Genomic DNA, 15,837 nt, shown 5'->3' on the forward strand with positions numbered 1-15,837 from the left:
TCGTCTTGGGGCCTGTGACCACTCTCTCTGCGTCCCTGCCGCCTCACCCCAGGCCCAGGTTCCCAGGATGCACAGTCACTCGCGGGGACGGGAGAGGGTCTGCAGTCCGGACGGCGCGGGACGGAGCAGCCTCCGGGACCCAGCCGCATAGTGGGCAGGGAGGCGCTGGATCTGGGTGAGTGTGGAGGCACCGCTGCTACGCGGGCAGGGACAGGAGGCGGTGGCCTCCGGTGCAGCGACGGCAGGGGGCGGGCAGAGGCCAGGGCGCCCCAGCCCCCCGCCCGGCTCCGCGCCGGCCGTGACGTCAGGGCCGGACCCCGTAAACAGAGCGTTTGCGGCCGGGCGCTCGGGGCGGAGACTGAGACCCGGAGCCACCCGGACGGGAGGTGGTGCCGGCGTAGAGGACTCCAGCAGCCGCGGCGGCCGGCGACCTCAGGTAACGCCGACACTGCGCCCTGCAGGCCAGGCACAGCGCTGGAGGAAGGGCTTCGCCTGGGAGCGCGGGGCTGAGTGGGGCTGGGGGAGGGCGGGGAGGGCCTCCAAAGCTCCTCGCGCGGGTCTTCGGGGTAGCTCCAAAAAGCCGGGCGCAGGGAGCGCAGTCTGCGGGGTGCCGCAGCGCTTTGGAGAGCGCTGAAGAATCAGGCGGAGAAGCGGGACACTTAGTGGGTGGCGAGAGCCAGGCAGCGCCTCACGGGCCCCAGGTTCGGTCCCCGACGGCGCTCGTGAGGACGCGCGCGGCACAGGTGAGCCGAGGGTGGGGCGCCGGGGCCGTTCCGGGCGCCCGTGCGCGTGCTCCCGGACCGTCCCTTCTGCAGCTGGCGAAGGCTGGGTATTGGGAGTCGGGCAGAAGGGTGTCGCCAGGTCCACTGCAGCCCCTCACCGCGTGCCGCGCCCGCAGCCAGCCCCGGAGCCATGGCCCTGAGCGAGCTGGCGCTGCTCCGCTGGGTGCAGGAGAGCCGCCACTCACGGAAGCTCATCCTGTTCATCGTATTCATCGCGCTGCTGCTGGACAACATGCTGCTCACCGTTGTGGGTAGGTACTGGCTGGCTGCCCCGCGTCGCCGGGCACCCTTCCCCGGGCGCTCCCCTTCCCAGAGCGCGCTCCGGGAGCTCCGCGCCTGCTCGTAAAAGTTGAACACGAGCTGCAAAAATGCATACCCGAAGGCTGCCGCGCTGGGCTTGTAGGAGCCCCGTTTGTGGCTTCGTTTCCTGGTGGTCAGGTCAAAATGTGACATCCGACAAGACGCAGAATGTATGTTTCCTCTTGATAATTCTCTGCTTCCCCTTGCCCACTTTACTGTTATGAAAAAGATTTCTGTTAAGCAGGAGCAATTCCCAAAGTTCCAAATAATGTTATACTGATTATCATGCAACCCAAAAGGTGGGTTAATTCAGTGTAACAAAGGAACAAACCAACATCCCTCCCTGCAAAAAAGTGACATTTAAATATATTCTGTGGGTGAATGACTTAAGATGAAAACATTTTAGGACCTATTTCAAGGGCAATTTGAACAATGTGGGTTTCAACCTTTTTCATATAATGGATTTTTGAAAAACTAAATAGTTGAAATCCAAGTCTTAATGAGCTCCATGAACAGATAAGTATGTGTTTGATATTCTTTTGCTTAAAAATATCCCAATTTTTAATGAATAAAAAAATGATTTCTCATTTGGACTTTAAACGGGTTTGTACTTTAAGAATTATATCCATTCTCTCCATCTGTAGGGTGCTTAGGACCAGTTTTCGGAGCAGCAAATAGGTTTTCACTGAAAGGCGTGTCCAGAGCTGTACGGCTTATTTGCTCAGTGACAATGGCCTCACCTCTCCTTCGTCCTGAACATTCTGTTGTCACACACGTGCCCAGAGCTTCTATTACATTAAACAAATTTTACTGTTCCTTTTCGAAAGTCTTAGGAATTCTTAAATCTTCCAGGTTGTATGAAAAATGCAGATTCCCACTCAGGAAATACAAAGATGAAGGGAACTGTTGCAGGATTTCCAAATTATTACTTCCTGCAGGTTATTATTTTTCTAAGACACATAATGAAATTTCTGTTTGTATTTCCTTGATTCATTCATTTAAGTGTCTTTTGAGCTTCTCTTTCCAAGAAGTGCCGGTTGACCTCAGGTCAGAACTGACTTGGCCTCAGACCACACTTAGCCTTTCTGGAATATTCCTGTTGAGGGAACCCTAATGAGAAACTGCACAAATGAAACAAACAAACACAAAATCTCTGGGGGGCTGCAGTAGTTGGCAAAGTAGTTGCCTCTGAGACTAGACAGAACTCTCAGTGCCCCTGGGGGTTTTGTTCTGTTTGGTGAACTAAGCAATGTGAACTTGTCCCTCTGTCAGTACCGGTAGCCAACCTAGAGGTCCCATTTCTGGGGTACGTATGCCCCTCTCTGGACCTTGTTGGACATTTGATGTGACTGTATCTTCCTGGCTTTTGTCCTGGGGGGGCTTTCAGGGTGATCACCACTTTCTGTTCTGCCCTTGTCCCTAGTACCCATCATCCCCAGTTACTTGTACAGCATTGAGCATGAGAAAAATGCTACAGAAACCCAGACTGCCAAGCCAGGGCGCATGGCCTCTACCACGGGCAGCTTCCAAAGCATCTTCTCCTATTATGACAACTCCACCATGGTCACCGGGAACACCACCGGAGGCCCTGAGCTGGGGCAGCTACATAAGACCACCACTCAGCACATGGTGACCAACACGTCCACTGCCCCTTCCGACTGCCCCAAGGAAGACCAAGACCTCCTGAATGAAAACGTGCAGGTCGGCCTGCTGTTCGCCTCTAAAGCCACGGTCCAGCTCCTCACCAACCCTTTCATAGGACTGCTGACCAACAGGTAGGTTACCTTTCTGTAGTCCAAGAGCTTGGTATTTATATCATTCCAAACTCATTTCTCCCTGGGATTCTGTTTCCCATTGATTTATCAGAATCTGGAGACTCAGTGGTGGGTGAGTTGGGGGAAAACCAGCCTCCCCTCCCGGTGTCTCTGTCCTAAGTTGATCATGATTTCCTAGTTTATTCCACATTTTAATCCTGCCTCTGTTACTTGAAAAGTAAGAAAATATTAAAGAAGGCAGAACAAAGAGGGCCTCCCCAAATGGGAGAACCTGGTTTTGTCTAAATGCTGAGTTTGCTAAGTACCTTTGTCAAAATAACCTTGGGGAACAAGAACTGTACAGACGCCATGGCTGTCATTAGATTTTATGTGCCATGGAGCTTTCTCTTCTCTTCCCCTTCTGGTCGCCCTTATAGAAAGTCAGGTGGTTTCCTGGAGAGCTGGCGTGTTAAAGGCTCCATTAGATGGCCAGGTGGGGAACGTTGAAAAGATGGGTAATATTGGTGTGTAGATGAACCTCTTACCTGATGCTGAGGTCATGTGCAGGGTGATGGCTCCTCTCCTTCTGCCAGTCACTTAACTGTGTCTGATGCACAAAGGACAGAAGAACTGAGGCCATTGTCTGCATCATTCAAACTGCCCAAACCAGTTTTATATTAATCTGGATATTCTGGATTTTTAAAAATAATTATTCACTTTCCCAGTGTTGGTGACCATCCACCCAGTATTTGTCCTTCTACAGCTAAGATGGCCTAGCTCTGCCTGGTATGTAGGGGTTCAAAGCACAGGACAGGATGGAAGGTTTCGTTCCAGGAGGCTTGCAGTTGAGGGAAGGAGGCAGTCCCTGAAGATGTCAGATCAAGGAGAGGGAGCTGGTGCTTGTGAGTGGGTGGTGGTACACTGCTGTGTAAACAGTGCAGCCCCAGATATAGAAATGCAAAAAACAGAAGAGAAGGAAGTGCAAGAGTCCTGCCTGTGAGCTGGGTCCAGAAACATGAACAAAGACAAAGATGAGGGACAGAAAAGAGAACGTGGGAGGGAGGAGGGGGGAGGGGTTGGGAGACTGGGACTGGACTAGACTATAGGAGGCCCCAAGTTAGATAGAGGAGTGGGGTTCCGTTATGGGGGCAGTTGGGTGCCACTAGAGATTCCAAGCCAGGCTGAAGAATCAAGTGAGCCAAGAGCGATTTTGAGTGGGTCAGCCCAGCATCCCGGGCAGGCTGGGAGCAGGGGCGTCTTCGCAGTAACCCAGGCTTTGGCATGGCTTATGTAGCAGGACTGGCTACATAGTTTGTGGGACCCAGTGCAAAATGACAAGTGGGGCCCCTTGTTCAAGTATTATTAAGAATTTCAAGATGGCGACAGCAGAGCATTAAACCAAGTGCAGGGTCCTTCTGAGTGTGGGACCCTGTTGGACTGCACAGGTTGCATGCCCATGAAGCTGGCCCTGGGGGTCTGGGGTGGTGGCAGGGTTCAGAGAGACCCAGGGCATGATTTGTCCTTAGAAACATGGAGGTCGCTGCTTGCCCATCTATGGTCAAATAGGAGCACATTTGAAACTTCTGCAGTTTGATTTTCTGAACTGAGTAGTGCCACTGAAACCGTTTTAACAATCCCAAACTATGCCTGGCCCTCCTCTCGGTGTAGAGCAAGATCATGAGGCTGCAGCATAACATATGCTAAGCAAATTAGCCCAGCCGTGGCTGCTGTGAGCCCACCAAGAAGCAACGTTATCGCTGCGACAATAGGCAGCTCCCGTGTTCTCCAGGAGGAAACCAAACAGACCTCAGTAGTTGCAGGACTGTTTTTTTTTTCAAGACGAAGAGCCCTTCTTAAAGTGCATCTGGTATAATTACAGAAAACGGCTCAGGGTTTTGTATTCTGAGAAAGCAATCAGCTCAAATACTACTCTCGAAAATTGAGGACATTATCATAATAATGCCTTGCCAATCGCTTGCGCCTGAATGTTACTAGCTGTACAGTGTAATACTTAGAAACTTGGCTGAAATGATGGGAGTATTCCAACCTTCCAAATACAAATAGAAAATGTAAAGCTTTAAAAAAAGAAACCTCATTCTTGTTTTTAATGCTTTGCTTATGCCACAGGGAAGCAGCTTGTTTAAAACCAGTGAGACCTTCCTCCTGTTAAATACCCCAAACGCTCTGACAGGGTAGCTACCCAAGGCTTACGTTTGGGGCTCCAAAAAATTGTGTTCTAGGAGAAACCTAATTTTGCTTTGTGACCTGTGAAATTTAGTCTATCCTTAGGGAGAGTAATCCACTTTGAAAATTACCTAGAGCAAAAATTTAATCCCCAACTGGTTTCCCCAGCAAATTTCAAAATGACTTTCATCTCCGAATGCTGCTTTGCAATGTGGAAATGCAAACAAATTTTAATGTGGTGTAGGCGGAACAATTGCGCGAACTCTGTTGTCCCTACAACCTTTTCATGATTTGTAATTTTTCTAAGATTTTCCAAGCCGGGTAGAAATGAATTTGGAAATTTTCAGTTCTTCTCGGTGCCCCACAGGCTCTGCTTCCCTCCACAGTTCATATGGAAACAGTAGCAGACAAAGGACAAACACATCCCACTTGCCTTTCCAGAATCGTCCCTCGTGAGCCATTGCGAACAGTCTTTTGACATAATTTGTGCCAATTATGTCCTCAATTACCAACAAGATAAACTGTGAGGAACGTCATCATGTACGACTCACGGTTTCAGTGTTGTAAACAAGTGCATTAAAACGGCATTTTGAAGCTGGTTAATTTAATATGTGTCGTGGATTAAACGGGAGCTTTAGAGCTGGAAGAGACTTTAACAAAGGCTTTTGGGCTAGTCCTAGTATCTTACAGGCAAAGGAGTTTGCAGCTGAGGGAAGAGGAAACTTTTGCCCTGGCGGCGACTGGGCTAGTCAGATGTCCAGACTCTCCCGCTGGGTTTCACACTCCATTCTTCCTGTTCTTTCTGCCTGCTTACTGTTGTGTAGCTTGTACTCTTAGCTACTACAAAGAAATAACACAGGTCGAATCTGTCTTTCCTGCACCTGCCTGGACTCTTCCCTGCTTGTACCCAGCTGAACTAGTTAAAAGCCCAAGCAGTGAGTACTGATTGTACTTTTTAATCAGTGGACAGGAGAGGGAAAAATTCAGCCTGGTCTTTGGACGTGGATCCCCCCCTCCACCCCCCAGAAAAATAGTATCTTTTTCCACCTGGTCCAGCTTTCTGACATCTCGCAGTGCTTCGGGCAGTGTGAGGAAGGAATGCTTGTTAGATGCCCTGTAACCCCAAAGAAACCTGGGGTGGCTGGCCACCTAGAGCCAGGCTGGTTGGAGCCATGCTGACTTAAAACCTCTTGCCTTAAAGGAGCCAGACTCTGAGATGAGACACCCCACAACCGACTTGGACCCCTATAATCCCGGTCACGGTGCCGCCACGTGGCAGTAGGATACAAATATAAAATTTTAAATATTTGATAAGATCTCATGCAAAACCCTGAAAATACACAATAACAGTTCTTGGGAAGAGTTTAAGCGTTCGTTTGGCTGCTTAATACAATACAAGTCATCCCTGTTTCGGTTACTCTTCGGTTACTGTATTTTTACTGAAAAATGTGTGATCAGATGGGAAGCAGAGACTGTTCTTTTTGGTGGGCATGGTGACGCGTCCAGTGACACACTATAAACCCTGATGGCCCCTTGGCTGACTTCGAAGTTCACGTGACTTATTTTATAATTCCAGATTAACTCTTCATTTCATGATTGCAGCTGCATAGAAAAGGTGGTAAAGGGAATTATATTAGCAACAGCTGTTACCATTTGGCCTACTAAGTGAATTTTACACATATGTACGTAAAAGGAATGTTTTAGGCAGACAAGCAGTGTGAAACAAACCTTTCCATTTCTTTTCTCTCTTCCATGAGTCGGGTTAAGAATGTGGCATCATGTCCTTCACTTGCTCAGCCTAAGGTTTAAATAGTAGTTGCAGCTTTAGATCCAGAAGACATTCCACAAACCAGCTGGCTTGGGAAAGAGTTAACTGCCAACGCTGGGGCCAGCTCCCTCGGCTTCCTCTTGAGCTTGTCATTGTCTCAAGGGTCTGCTTTTTATCAAGCCAGTGTCTGTGGCTTAATTTATTTCCATAGTTACCTAGTATATTTGCAAGCCAGTTATTTTTCCCCACAAATCTTAGCTAACATCTGAACGATAAGGAGGAAGCCACAGGGCATGAAGGTGCTACAGAATCCACTGTGGTTCTTTTTTCTCTAGCGTTAGCTAGCTTTGGTCTGCAGTGGGCCTGCAGACATAAGCAGTGACCTTTGCAGTTCCTCCGTGGACAGGGAAACCAGCTCTACTGGAAGGGTTGCCGGTCCTAGACATCGTTTGGGTGGCAGGCAGAGTGGGAGTCTTCGAGTCTGAAGTCCGAGGACACTGACAGTGGAATTAGTGCATTTCTTAGGGGAGCGAAGGCTCCCCTTGAGCCGTGTGTCGGGGAATAGGGGTTACACCCGGCGCTGTAAGAACTCCGTAGCCCTGTACACTTGTAATAACTGAAAAAAAACAAGGCAGACCCGTGGATTTTGTTTTATTTACTAAACGATTGACAGTAACGTTCGTATTATGTCTTAGCAAATTTAAAATGCCATCCCGTTTCTGATATTGTTACCACACCCCCTTTTAGTAGCGTGTTGAGAAAGTTGAAAAGGCAAATATCCTCTCTCGTCTCATCTGGCAATAGTTGGTTTTCTGTTGTTGCTGTGTGCTGTCGAGTCGATTCTGACACATATCAACCCTAGAAGGCAGAGCAGAACTGCCCCACAGGATTTTCTAGACTGTAATCTTGACGGGAGCCAATTGCCAGGTCTTTTCTCCAGCGGAGCGGCTGACTGCTGACCTTTTGGTTAGCAGCCCAGCAGTTAACCGTTGCGCCACTCCTTACTCTTCGTCCTTGCTTTTATCATTTACCACGGCAGACGGAACCGTGGCCTTAGCAAGCCTGGAAATGAGCTTGCGTTAGTCTCTATGTCAAAGAGAAACTAGTAATTAGCATTAGAGAAAAAGTAGTGATTGCCAGTGACAATTTAAGGATGTGTGGGGTTTCTCCACTAACTATTGAGTATTTACAGTAACATCTGTGAAAGCCAGAATCCGTGTAAGGTGGAAACCTGTCAGAGAAGGAAAATGCAAATATTTTCCACTAATAGAGAGCGATAGAAAAGTGTTGAGACTGCACCCCATCAAAGGCAGAAAACTTTCAAGACTGGAGAATCCAGGCAGTCCCGCCCACAGGTTTCTGTCTATAATTGACCTCACTTTTATTGTTTTACACATTTTGTTAGGGATTCAGTGTATCATTTTTAGTCTTATTGAAATGGATTTAACTGTTCCCTCATGATCTATAGAGAATGGCCGTGGGCCGGGATGACTCATGAGGTGATGATAATGAGACATTTGATTATAGACTTGCCACATGAGCTCTAGCTCTGATTAGCAATAGGACTTTGAGATGGCATAGAATTGAGACAAGAGGGCCTACTCAGACGTTTATGACTAATGTCTTGAGTTTCTGTTCATTTAGGAGACATTGTGGGGTAGGAGAAAGGGCTTGGCATTCTGCCCATCACTCACTGACCCTGAGGCATTGGACAGCCTGCGTAAGGTGGGTGGGAGAGGGGTCAGGAGAGTTTAATGGTGGAGACCCAGGAGCTTCCGGGTGATCTCTGCCTTGGGGCTGAGCTCTGTGGGCTCAGCAGCTTGGCTGGTGTGGAGAATGCAGGGCGCGTGTGTGTTCCAGTAGCGAGGAGGAAGCGGTGTGAACCTGGTGGTCTCCGCAGCAATGGGCTTCTCCTTGACGCTGGGTGAGCTACTCCATCTTTGAACCTCAGCTTCTCATCTAAGATGATGGGTTGGGCTGGCCCATCTTTGAGCTTCCTTCTGGCTTTGCCATTTGGTTATTCCATACATGCTTTGCTAAAATCCCAAAGGAATTAAACAGTGCTGTGGTGCTTCTAAATAAAACACAGCCCCTTGCCTTGGGAAATAGCAACCCTTGTAAGCACACAGCCATGTGGACGTGGAACCATCTGGTATTAAATGGAAGTGACCTTCCCTTTCACTCACCCCCTGGGGAAGTCTGTGCCTGTGACTGGCTTCCTCACCAGAGTGTAGCCTGGCAGGACCTCAGAGCTCAGACACTCAAGATGTGCCCGTGTCCCCAAATTTTGGACAAGTTACTTAACTCCCCTGTGCCCAAGTGTCATCCTCTCATCATCTGAGAAATGAGAATAAAACCAGCTACTTCATGGAATTGTAAGAATCACATGTAACCACGGATGCCAGTTCACTACTTACAGCCAAGGAGAATTCCAGAGTCTCCTGGTAAGAAGGGTTCTCAGTGGCTTCTGGCCCACTTGTACTGTGCTCAGCTGAGTTCCCGACCAGTGGCCAGGCTGCAGACTGGGTATAGCATTGCTGGCAGCTTGAGGGCCACAGACAGGGATTGTCATAGCTAGCGAGTTTTGTCCTGAAACTCCCCGGGGCTTCTGCCTGCAGTCTGTGAGGGACACAGATGTTTTATTTGCTACAGAATCCAGGGATGCCCCTGGAGCCAGAAGGGCTTGTGTTCGATCCTTAATAAATAACCAAAATGAGGAGTTAGTGACAGAAGAGGTAAGCCTTTAATTCCAGCAACTTTGACACATGTTAGCGTCTCAACTACTACATTTTCCAAGTATGATGTTGAAAGGGCTGAGAGGCGCATGTTTGTGCCAGGGCAGCCTGAAGTCATACGCCTGTTCTTTTACGAGGCGTGCTGTAGTAGCTCAGAAAAAGAAAGTGCCTGAAGGTTCTTCGCTGAGTCTCCTGGAAGTTTCCAGCAATGCAGGGTGGGACCACGGGGCTTCAGATCCGGTCTTTCACTCACGTGAATAAGGAGCACAGACCAGTCAGCTTGGGGCTGGTTGAGACTGACAAGCTGCCACTTGAAAATTGCGGTTCAGAACCCGGTGTCTTTCTTAGTTTACCTAACTCGCTTTGAGTCCACCTTTGTGAACTACAAGCTCATCTCAGTCCACAGTAGAGGAATCTTTGCATGGATTTGTGGGAGGGAGACTGCCTGGGTATCTGCCATAGTTTTGAGATGCTATTTGTATATTTTGGTATTTGGTTTCTGGATGCTCATGGAGTGATTAAAAAAAAATAGGAGTATGACAAGGAGAACTTTTGAAAAGGTTCTGTTTAAAGCCACATACGGCCGTGTGCCCTTTGGCTGCCTGGGGAGGTGGTAAAGTTTGCAAGGAAAAGCCCTGGACTGGAGGGAATGGCCCCAGTGAAGTTAGCTCATTGATGTTTGACAAGTCCCTCAGTTTCCTCATCTGTAAAATGGGGAGGTGACTGTCTGCCCTTACAAAATCATTGAGCTGCTAGGTGCAAGTGGTTGGAGAGTTGAGTGTGACCTTTACATGAAAGTGCTCTTAGTATGACTTTTACTAGAGCCTGGCTTTCCAGGCTGAGTGACAGAGACCCCAGACACCTCAGCCCTTGTGCTTTCTCAGCTTATTTGGTTCCTCTCCAGGTTCTTGAGGGTCTAGGGCTGGAGGGAGAAGAGGTCTGGAGATGGTCAGGGCTGTTCTGGGTTGGAGCAAGCCTATTATAGGACAAGTGCTCAGCCAGGGTTGGCTACTCAGGGCAGGGGGCCAGGCAGTGGCACCCTTTTGCTCACCTGTATAGCAGGAATGAAGTCATCCACTTAAACCAGCAGAATCGGAGAGGAAAGAAGGGAGAGAATGAGGGAGAAAACAACATTTCTGAAGCATCTACTATGTTCTGGAGTCCCTGGGTAGTGCAAACGTTTAACATCCTTGGCTGCTAACTGAAAGGTTGGAGGTTCAGGTTCACTGGAGGTGCCTCAGAAGAAAGATCTGGGGAGCTACTTCTGAGAAGTCATCTGTTGACACCATAGGGTAACCATGAATTGGAAGTGACTCGATGACAACTGATTTTGTACTATGTTCCAGGCACCACGGTAGGGAATTTCACATCCATATCTCATTTTATACTCATTTCAATCCTGGGAGATGGGTGGTGGTCTCTCCATGAGGCTGAGAAGAGATTTGCCTCTATGAAGTGGTGGGGCCAGGTTTCCAACCAGGTGTGTGGTACAGAAGGCCAGGTCTTCCCACCACCCCTCGCAGGCCTGGTGGGAGAACCCTGCATGGACAGTGGTCTAATGGAGCAATTAGGGGTTTGCATTTTTGCACAGAAAACGAGGCCTCTCTTTCTCAGCTGGCTGGGTTGTGATCGACATGAAGGTAGATTTTAAAATATTCTTGCTTCCTAATGCCTCTTAGATGATGTACAAACGTCTCTGCTGCCAGTGGCACCACTTGATGCCTTTTAACCAGAATCATTTGATTGCAGTGGTCCCTTTAGGAAAACTCTAGCAAAGACTGTAATAATAATTTAAAAAATGACTGCAATAGGGACCGTGTATTTTGGATGTATTCTGGGTTACTTGCCAATATTGTGTTAACATTTATTCTAGAGAAATTTCTGTTCCGAGTGGCAATCCATAAATGTATTTATGTTCCAAGACAGTCAAACAAAAAAAGGTCACGTAGGAAGCACCAAGTATATGAATTTTTAGAAAAGTTGACCAAACACTTATCCGCCTAGTCCCAAAGGGTAAGCAGGAGAGAGTCAATATCAAGCCTCAAAAAATACCCAGCAGTGACCAGATTTCCCTCGTGGTTCTGTTTTGCAGAATCGGCTACCCAATTCCAATGTTTGCGGGATTCTGCATCATGTTTATCTCAACAATTAGTAAGTGTCTGATGTTTGCCTTTTGGGTGTGGGTCCATATGGGCTCCAACAACCAGGAGCCAGGGATCAAGAAGACAACCTGCGGTGTTTTTGTGTTGGTAAAAACTGCAGAAGGAAGTCTGTGGAGGCAGGTCTTAGTAGAGCAAAAGCACCCTGTGGTTAAGGTTGAAACAACACTGTCGGGTTGGGGAGGGCTCCAGAAGTTGCCCAGTTGGAAGTGGTTTGCTCGCAGCATCCTGGGATGGCCCTGACATGGCGCCCTCTTCTCCCGCAGTGTTTGCCTTCTCCCGCAGCTACGCGCTGCTGCTGATTGCCAGGTCCCTGCAAGGCATCGGGTCCTCCTGCTCCTCCGTGGCTGGTAGGTATGGAGATCCCTGAGTAAGTCAGTGATCCGGGGAGCTTCGCTCTGCCGGAGGGGGCCACCAGCCCTGCCCTAGTTGGCCTATCCCTTCCAGAATTAGCTGGAATCATTCAGGAATCAAGGTATTGCGGGTAGGGGTGGCGGCGCTGTGGGAGAAGGCACCCACGGTCCTCTTGGAATCTGCTCGGTCTTACATTTTAGTCAATTTGACAGATTTGGGAAGGAGTCTCGGATTGTTCTTATGTATCCCGGAGTTGGTCTGACGGTTTCTTCTCCTCTTTAGGGATGGGCATGCTTGCCAGCGTGTACACCGATGACCAGGAGAGAGGCAACGCCATGGGGATTGCCCTGGGAGGCCTGGCCATGGGGGTGTTAGGTGGGTAGGATGGGCGCCTAGGGGAGTGGGGAGAGGCGCCTGTCTGCGTTGGACCCAGCGACCCTGGCCACCGTGAGGCCCAGTCCACACTCATGCTGGCAGATGCCCCAGCTACCTCCTTTGTTTCCGACTTCCCTGGAGCCTCTGAGAAAGGGTGAAACGTGTCCTAAACTGGGAGAACCTGGGCTGGGTGACCTCCAGCAAACCCCAAATCTCCCTGGGCCTAGATGTAAAACAAGGGGACTCAACAGGATGGGCTGCGAGGCCATTTCATCCCTAACATTCCGTGAGCTCTGATCAGAGAGGACCTTCCGACCATCAGCGTCTCCCTGTCCCCATCTCCCCCCCGCCTCCCCTCCCCGGTCCTGGTGGGCCTCCCAGACCAGGGGACAGTATCTTCCCTGAGAGGAGATCCCCCTCCTTTCTTTCCCTTTGTCTTTTACATTCCTGGCCTTCGTTGTGGAGCCGGCAATTCCTATGTGTTCTGGTGCATAAGGAGCCCTGGTGGCACAGTAGTTAAACCCTTGGCTGCTAACTGGAAGACTGGCGGTTCAAACCCACCAGCCACTCTGAGGGAGAAAGATGTGATAGCTTGCTTCTGTAAAGATATTACAGCCTTGGAAACCCTATGGGGCAATTCTTCTCTGTCCTATAGGGTCACTATGAGTCAGAATCAACTTGATGGCAATGGGTTTTTTACCGCTGGCGCAGTGGTTAAGAGCTCAGCTGCTAACCAAAAGGTCACAGCAGTTCGAACCCACCAGCCGGTCTGTGGGAGAAAAGACTTGGCAATTTGCACACCTAAAGATTTCAGCCTAGGAAACCTTATGGGACTGTTCTCCTCTGCCATGTAGGGTTGCTGAGTCACAGTTGACTCAGCAGCACACAACAACAGCGTAAGAAATGAAGTTCTCGTTTATGCAAATGGACCTTTACTTTTGGGGTGACCCTTACAGACTGTTACCCATTTCTAAGATGTAAAAGCCACTTTGAGGAAGTTTCCAGGGCAACTGAACACAAACTGAATGTAAGGGGACTGCCCCGAATTGCCTTTGGTACGAAGTTGGGGTAGAAATGCAAGAAGCAAATGGGTGATTCTAGTACTGATGGGTGGAGGTCAATCCTGGAGGCTGGCACCGACCCCCTTTCTTTTCCATGCAGTGGGCCCCACCTTTGGGAGTGTGCTGTACGAGTTTGTGGGGAAGACGGCACCTTTCCTGGTGCTGGCCACCTTGGTGCTCTTGGATGGAGGTGAGTGAGTCCACGTGGCACCTTGGCCGTGGCCGTGGGATATGTGATTGGCGTGCTTGGGCCATGCCTCCTTTCTGAGAAGGGGATTGTCTTTTTCCTTGTAGCTATTCAGATCTTTGTGCTCCAGCCGTCTCGGGTGCAGCCAGAGGTAAGCAGCTGGGGGATGAGGCCCTGCAGTGTCCGCTGCCCTCCGTTAACCCTATTTTCTGCTTGACAGAGTCAGAAGGGGACTCCGATAACCACCCTGCTGCAGGACCCGTACATCCTCATCGCTGCAGGTGGGCCCGAGTGCTCTTCTCAGTCACGGGCACAGTGTGGCTGGCCACGTGCTGGGGGGAAGGACCAGCCTTCATTTTGCTGCTGAAAACGTTGGGCTGTAGTCACACATAAAAGACAGAGCAATTATAAGTCACAAGCAATGGTCTTCTTCCTTCATTAATTTCTGACACTCAACTAGGCTGCTCTTTTGTTTTTCATTTGGGGCAAATCAAAAGGGTATATGTTGAGCTTTGCAGAGATGTCTTGGGGTGACAGTTGAGGTCACGGGCATGCCCTACCACAGAGGTTTGTTTTGGGCCAAGTCTTCCCTGCTGTGTTTATCAAAGGCCAACCTTGAATCTCTGGAAGGAGCCGTGGCCTCCCTGTAGGCGTCTTAGGTGGGCAGTCTAATTTACTTTGGCGTGCAGACATAGAGACGAACAGCAGAGTCCCAGAGGGCCAAGGGGGCCCCTCTCTTCCCGTGGGGAGAGCAGGTCCCTACGGAACAGCATAGAGGCCTGCCCAGAAAAGCCCTTTGCTAAAGAAGTCCGTGCTTTGGGTTCTTGGCCTAGATGGGCTAAAAAGAAGCCCTGAGGTTCTGTGGCTGTTGGGAAGGATAATGGGCCACATTCATCCAAGGGGCTAGCCCCTCAAGAACATCCCAGTGGCACATCCCGTGCCAGGTTTGAGGTTGCCTCACAAGGGCCCAGCCTTGTGCTACCTGGACCCGGGTACTGCTATCAGGGGTGGCCCTTGGGGTCAGGCCAGGAGAGGGCAGCCCTGAGCCTGGCGTCACATCTGTCCTGTTTCTCCCCAGTGAGGGTCAGATTCATCTAAGCAGGTTCACAGACACTGGCGGGCTGGTGGGGCCCACGTGAACTGGACTCATGCCCTGCCTCAGGGCATTCAAATTCAGCCCCTTTCAAACCCCCAGGCTGGTTTTGTTTCACCCTTCTTTTGCTGTATTTGGTCAGGGCCAAACCAAAACCAAACCTGTTGTCATCGAGTCGATTCCGACTCATAGCGACCCTATAGGACAGAGTAGAACTGCATCATAGGGTTTCCAAGGAGAGGCTGGTAGATTCGAACTGCCTACCTTTATGGTTAGCAGCCAAGCAGGAGAGCATGTACCTAACTCCTGGTTAGACCCTGTTCCTCTTGCTGTTGGTCAAAGGCTTCTAAACCTAGGGTGCTGACCTCTTCACACAGTGGGAATTCCTTCTGTGCCTGCATCAAGATGCAGCGAGCATTCCAGAGCCCAGATGACTCTGGGGCCCCGGGGATTGGCTGTCTGGGTGGGGATGAGGAAGGTGGAGTGATAGGTGGGCTCCAAGATGTGACTGCTGGCCCCTGGGGCAGACTTCTGGGCAGGCCCACGTAGCCTGGGCGCCTCACCTTCTGGCTTTCTTGGAACCTCACTGTCTAGCCCCTAGGAATCCCCGGGTGGTATAAGCACTTAACTAGATCAGCTGCTGACCAAAAGGTTGGAGGTTCTAGTCCATGCAGAGGCACCTTAGAAGAAACACCTGGTGATCTACTTCTGAAAAATCAGCCATTGAAAACCCTGTGGAGCACAGTTCTCCTTGACACACATGGGGTCGCCATGAGTCAGGAATCAAATCAACAGCAATTGGCTTTTTGTCTAGCCTCTGCTCGTGGAAGAAAATAGAAAAATCCACCTAGCACTAAATGTCAGGCTCTGACTGGGGGAGAGAGTTAAAGGCAAGGTGGGGGTGGGGGGAGTCCAGTCATTTCAGCATCATTTCTGTGTTCCACCTTTAAATGTCATGAAGAATGAGAAACTCTTCCTTCATTATGTGAGCACCTTAGTTATGATTGCACAATGTTCTTTGAATAGGGATTCTAGCAAATTAGAAGTTCCAAGGGGGCACAGCACAGGAAGCAGCTCTCGGAACG

The 15,837-nt window shown here is 49.7% G+C and overlaps 1 protein-coding gene across 2 annotated transcripts in view; it reads left to right on the top strand.

Moving 5' to 3' along the window:
- The first annotated feature begins 522 nt into the window (after window positions 1-522).
- SLC18A2 (solute carrier family 18 member A2) overlaps window positions 523-15,837 on the top strand; it is a 38,055-nt gene continuing 22,740 nt past the window's right edge. The window contains exons 1-8 of one of the 2 annotated variants that reach the window (XM_023729987.1): window positions 523-1,033; window positions 2,506-2,857; window positions 11,616-11,674; window positions 11,949-12,032; window positions 12,319-12,411; window positions 13,573-13,662; window positions 13,767-13,810; window positions 13,880-13,940. In XM_023729987.1, the coding sequence (XP_023585755.1) occupies window positions 913-1,033; window positions 2,506-2,857; window positions 11,616-11,674; window positions 11,949-12,032; window positions 12,319-12,411; window positions 13,573-13,662; window positions 13,767-13,810; window positions 13,880-13,940 (904 nt within the window). In that variant the 5' untranslated portion in view covers window positions 523-912. The remainder of the gene's footprint in view (window positions 1,034-2,505; window positions 2,858-11,615; window positions 11,675-11,948; window positions 12,033-12,318; window positions 12,412-13,572; window positions 13,663-13,766; window positions 13,811-13,879; window positions 13,941-15,837) is intronic. The other variant, XM_004374880.2, reaches the window with a different exon arrangement.

The sequence above is a fragment of the Trichechus manatus genome, unplaced genomic scaffold (genome assembly GCF_000243295.1).
Source record: "Trichechus manatus latirostris isolate Lorelei unplaced genomic scaffold, TriManLat1.0 scaffold00031, whole genome shotgun sequence".
NCBI classification, from domain to species: Eukaryota; Metazoa; Chordata; class Mammalia; order Sirenia; family Trichechidae; genus Trichechus; species Trichechus manatus.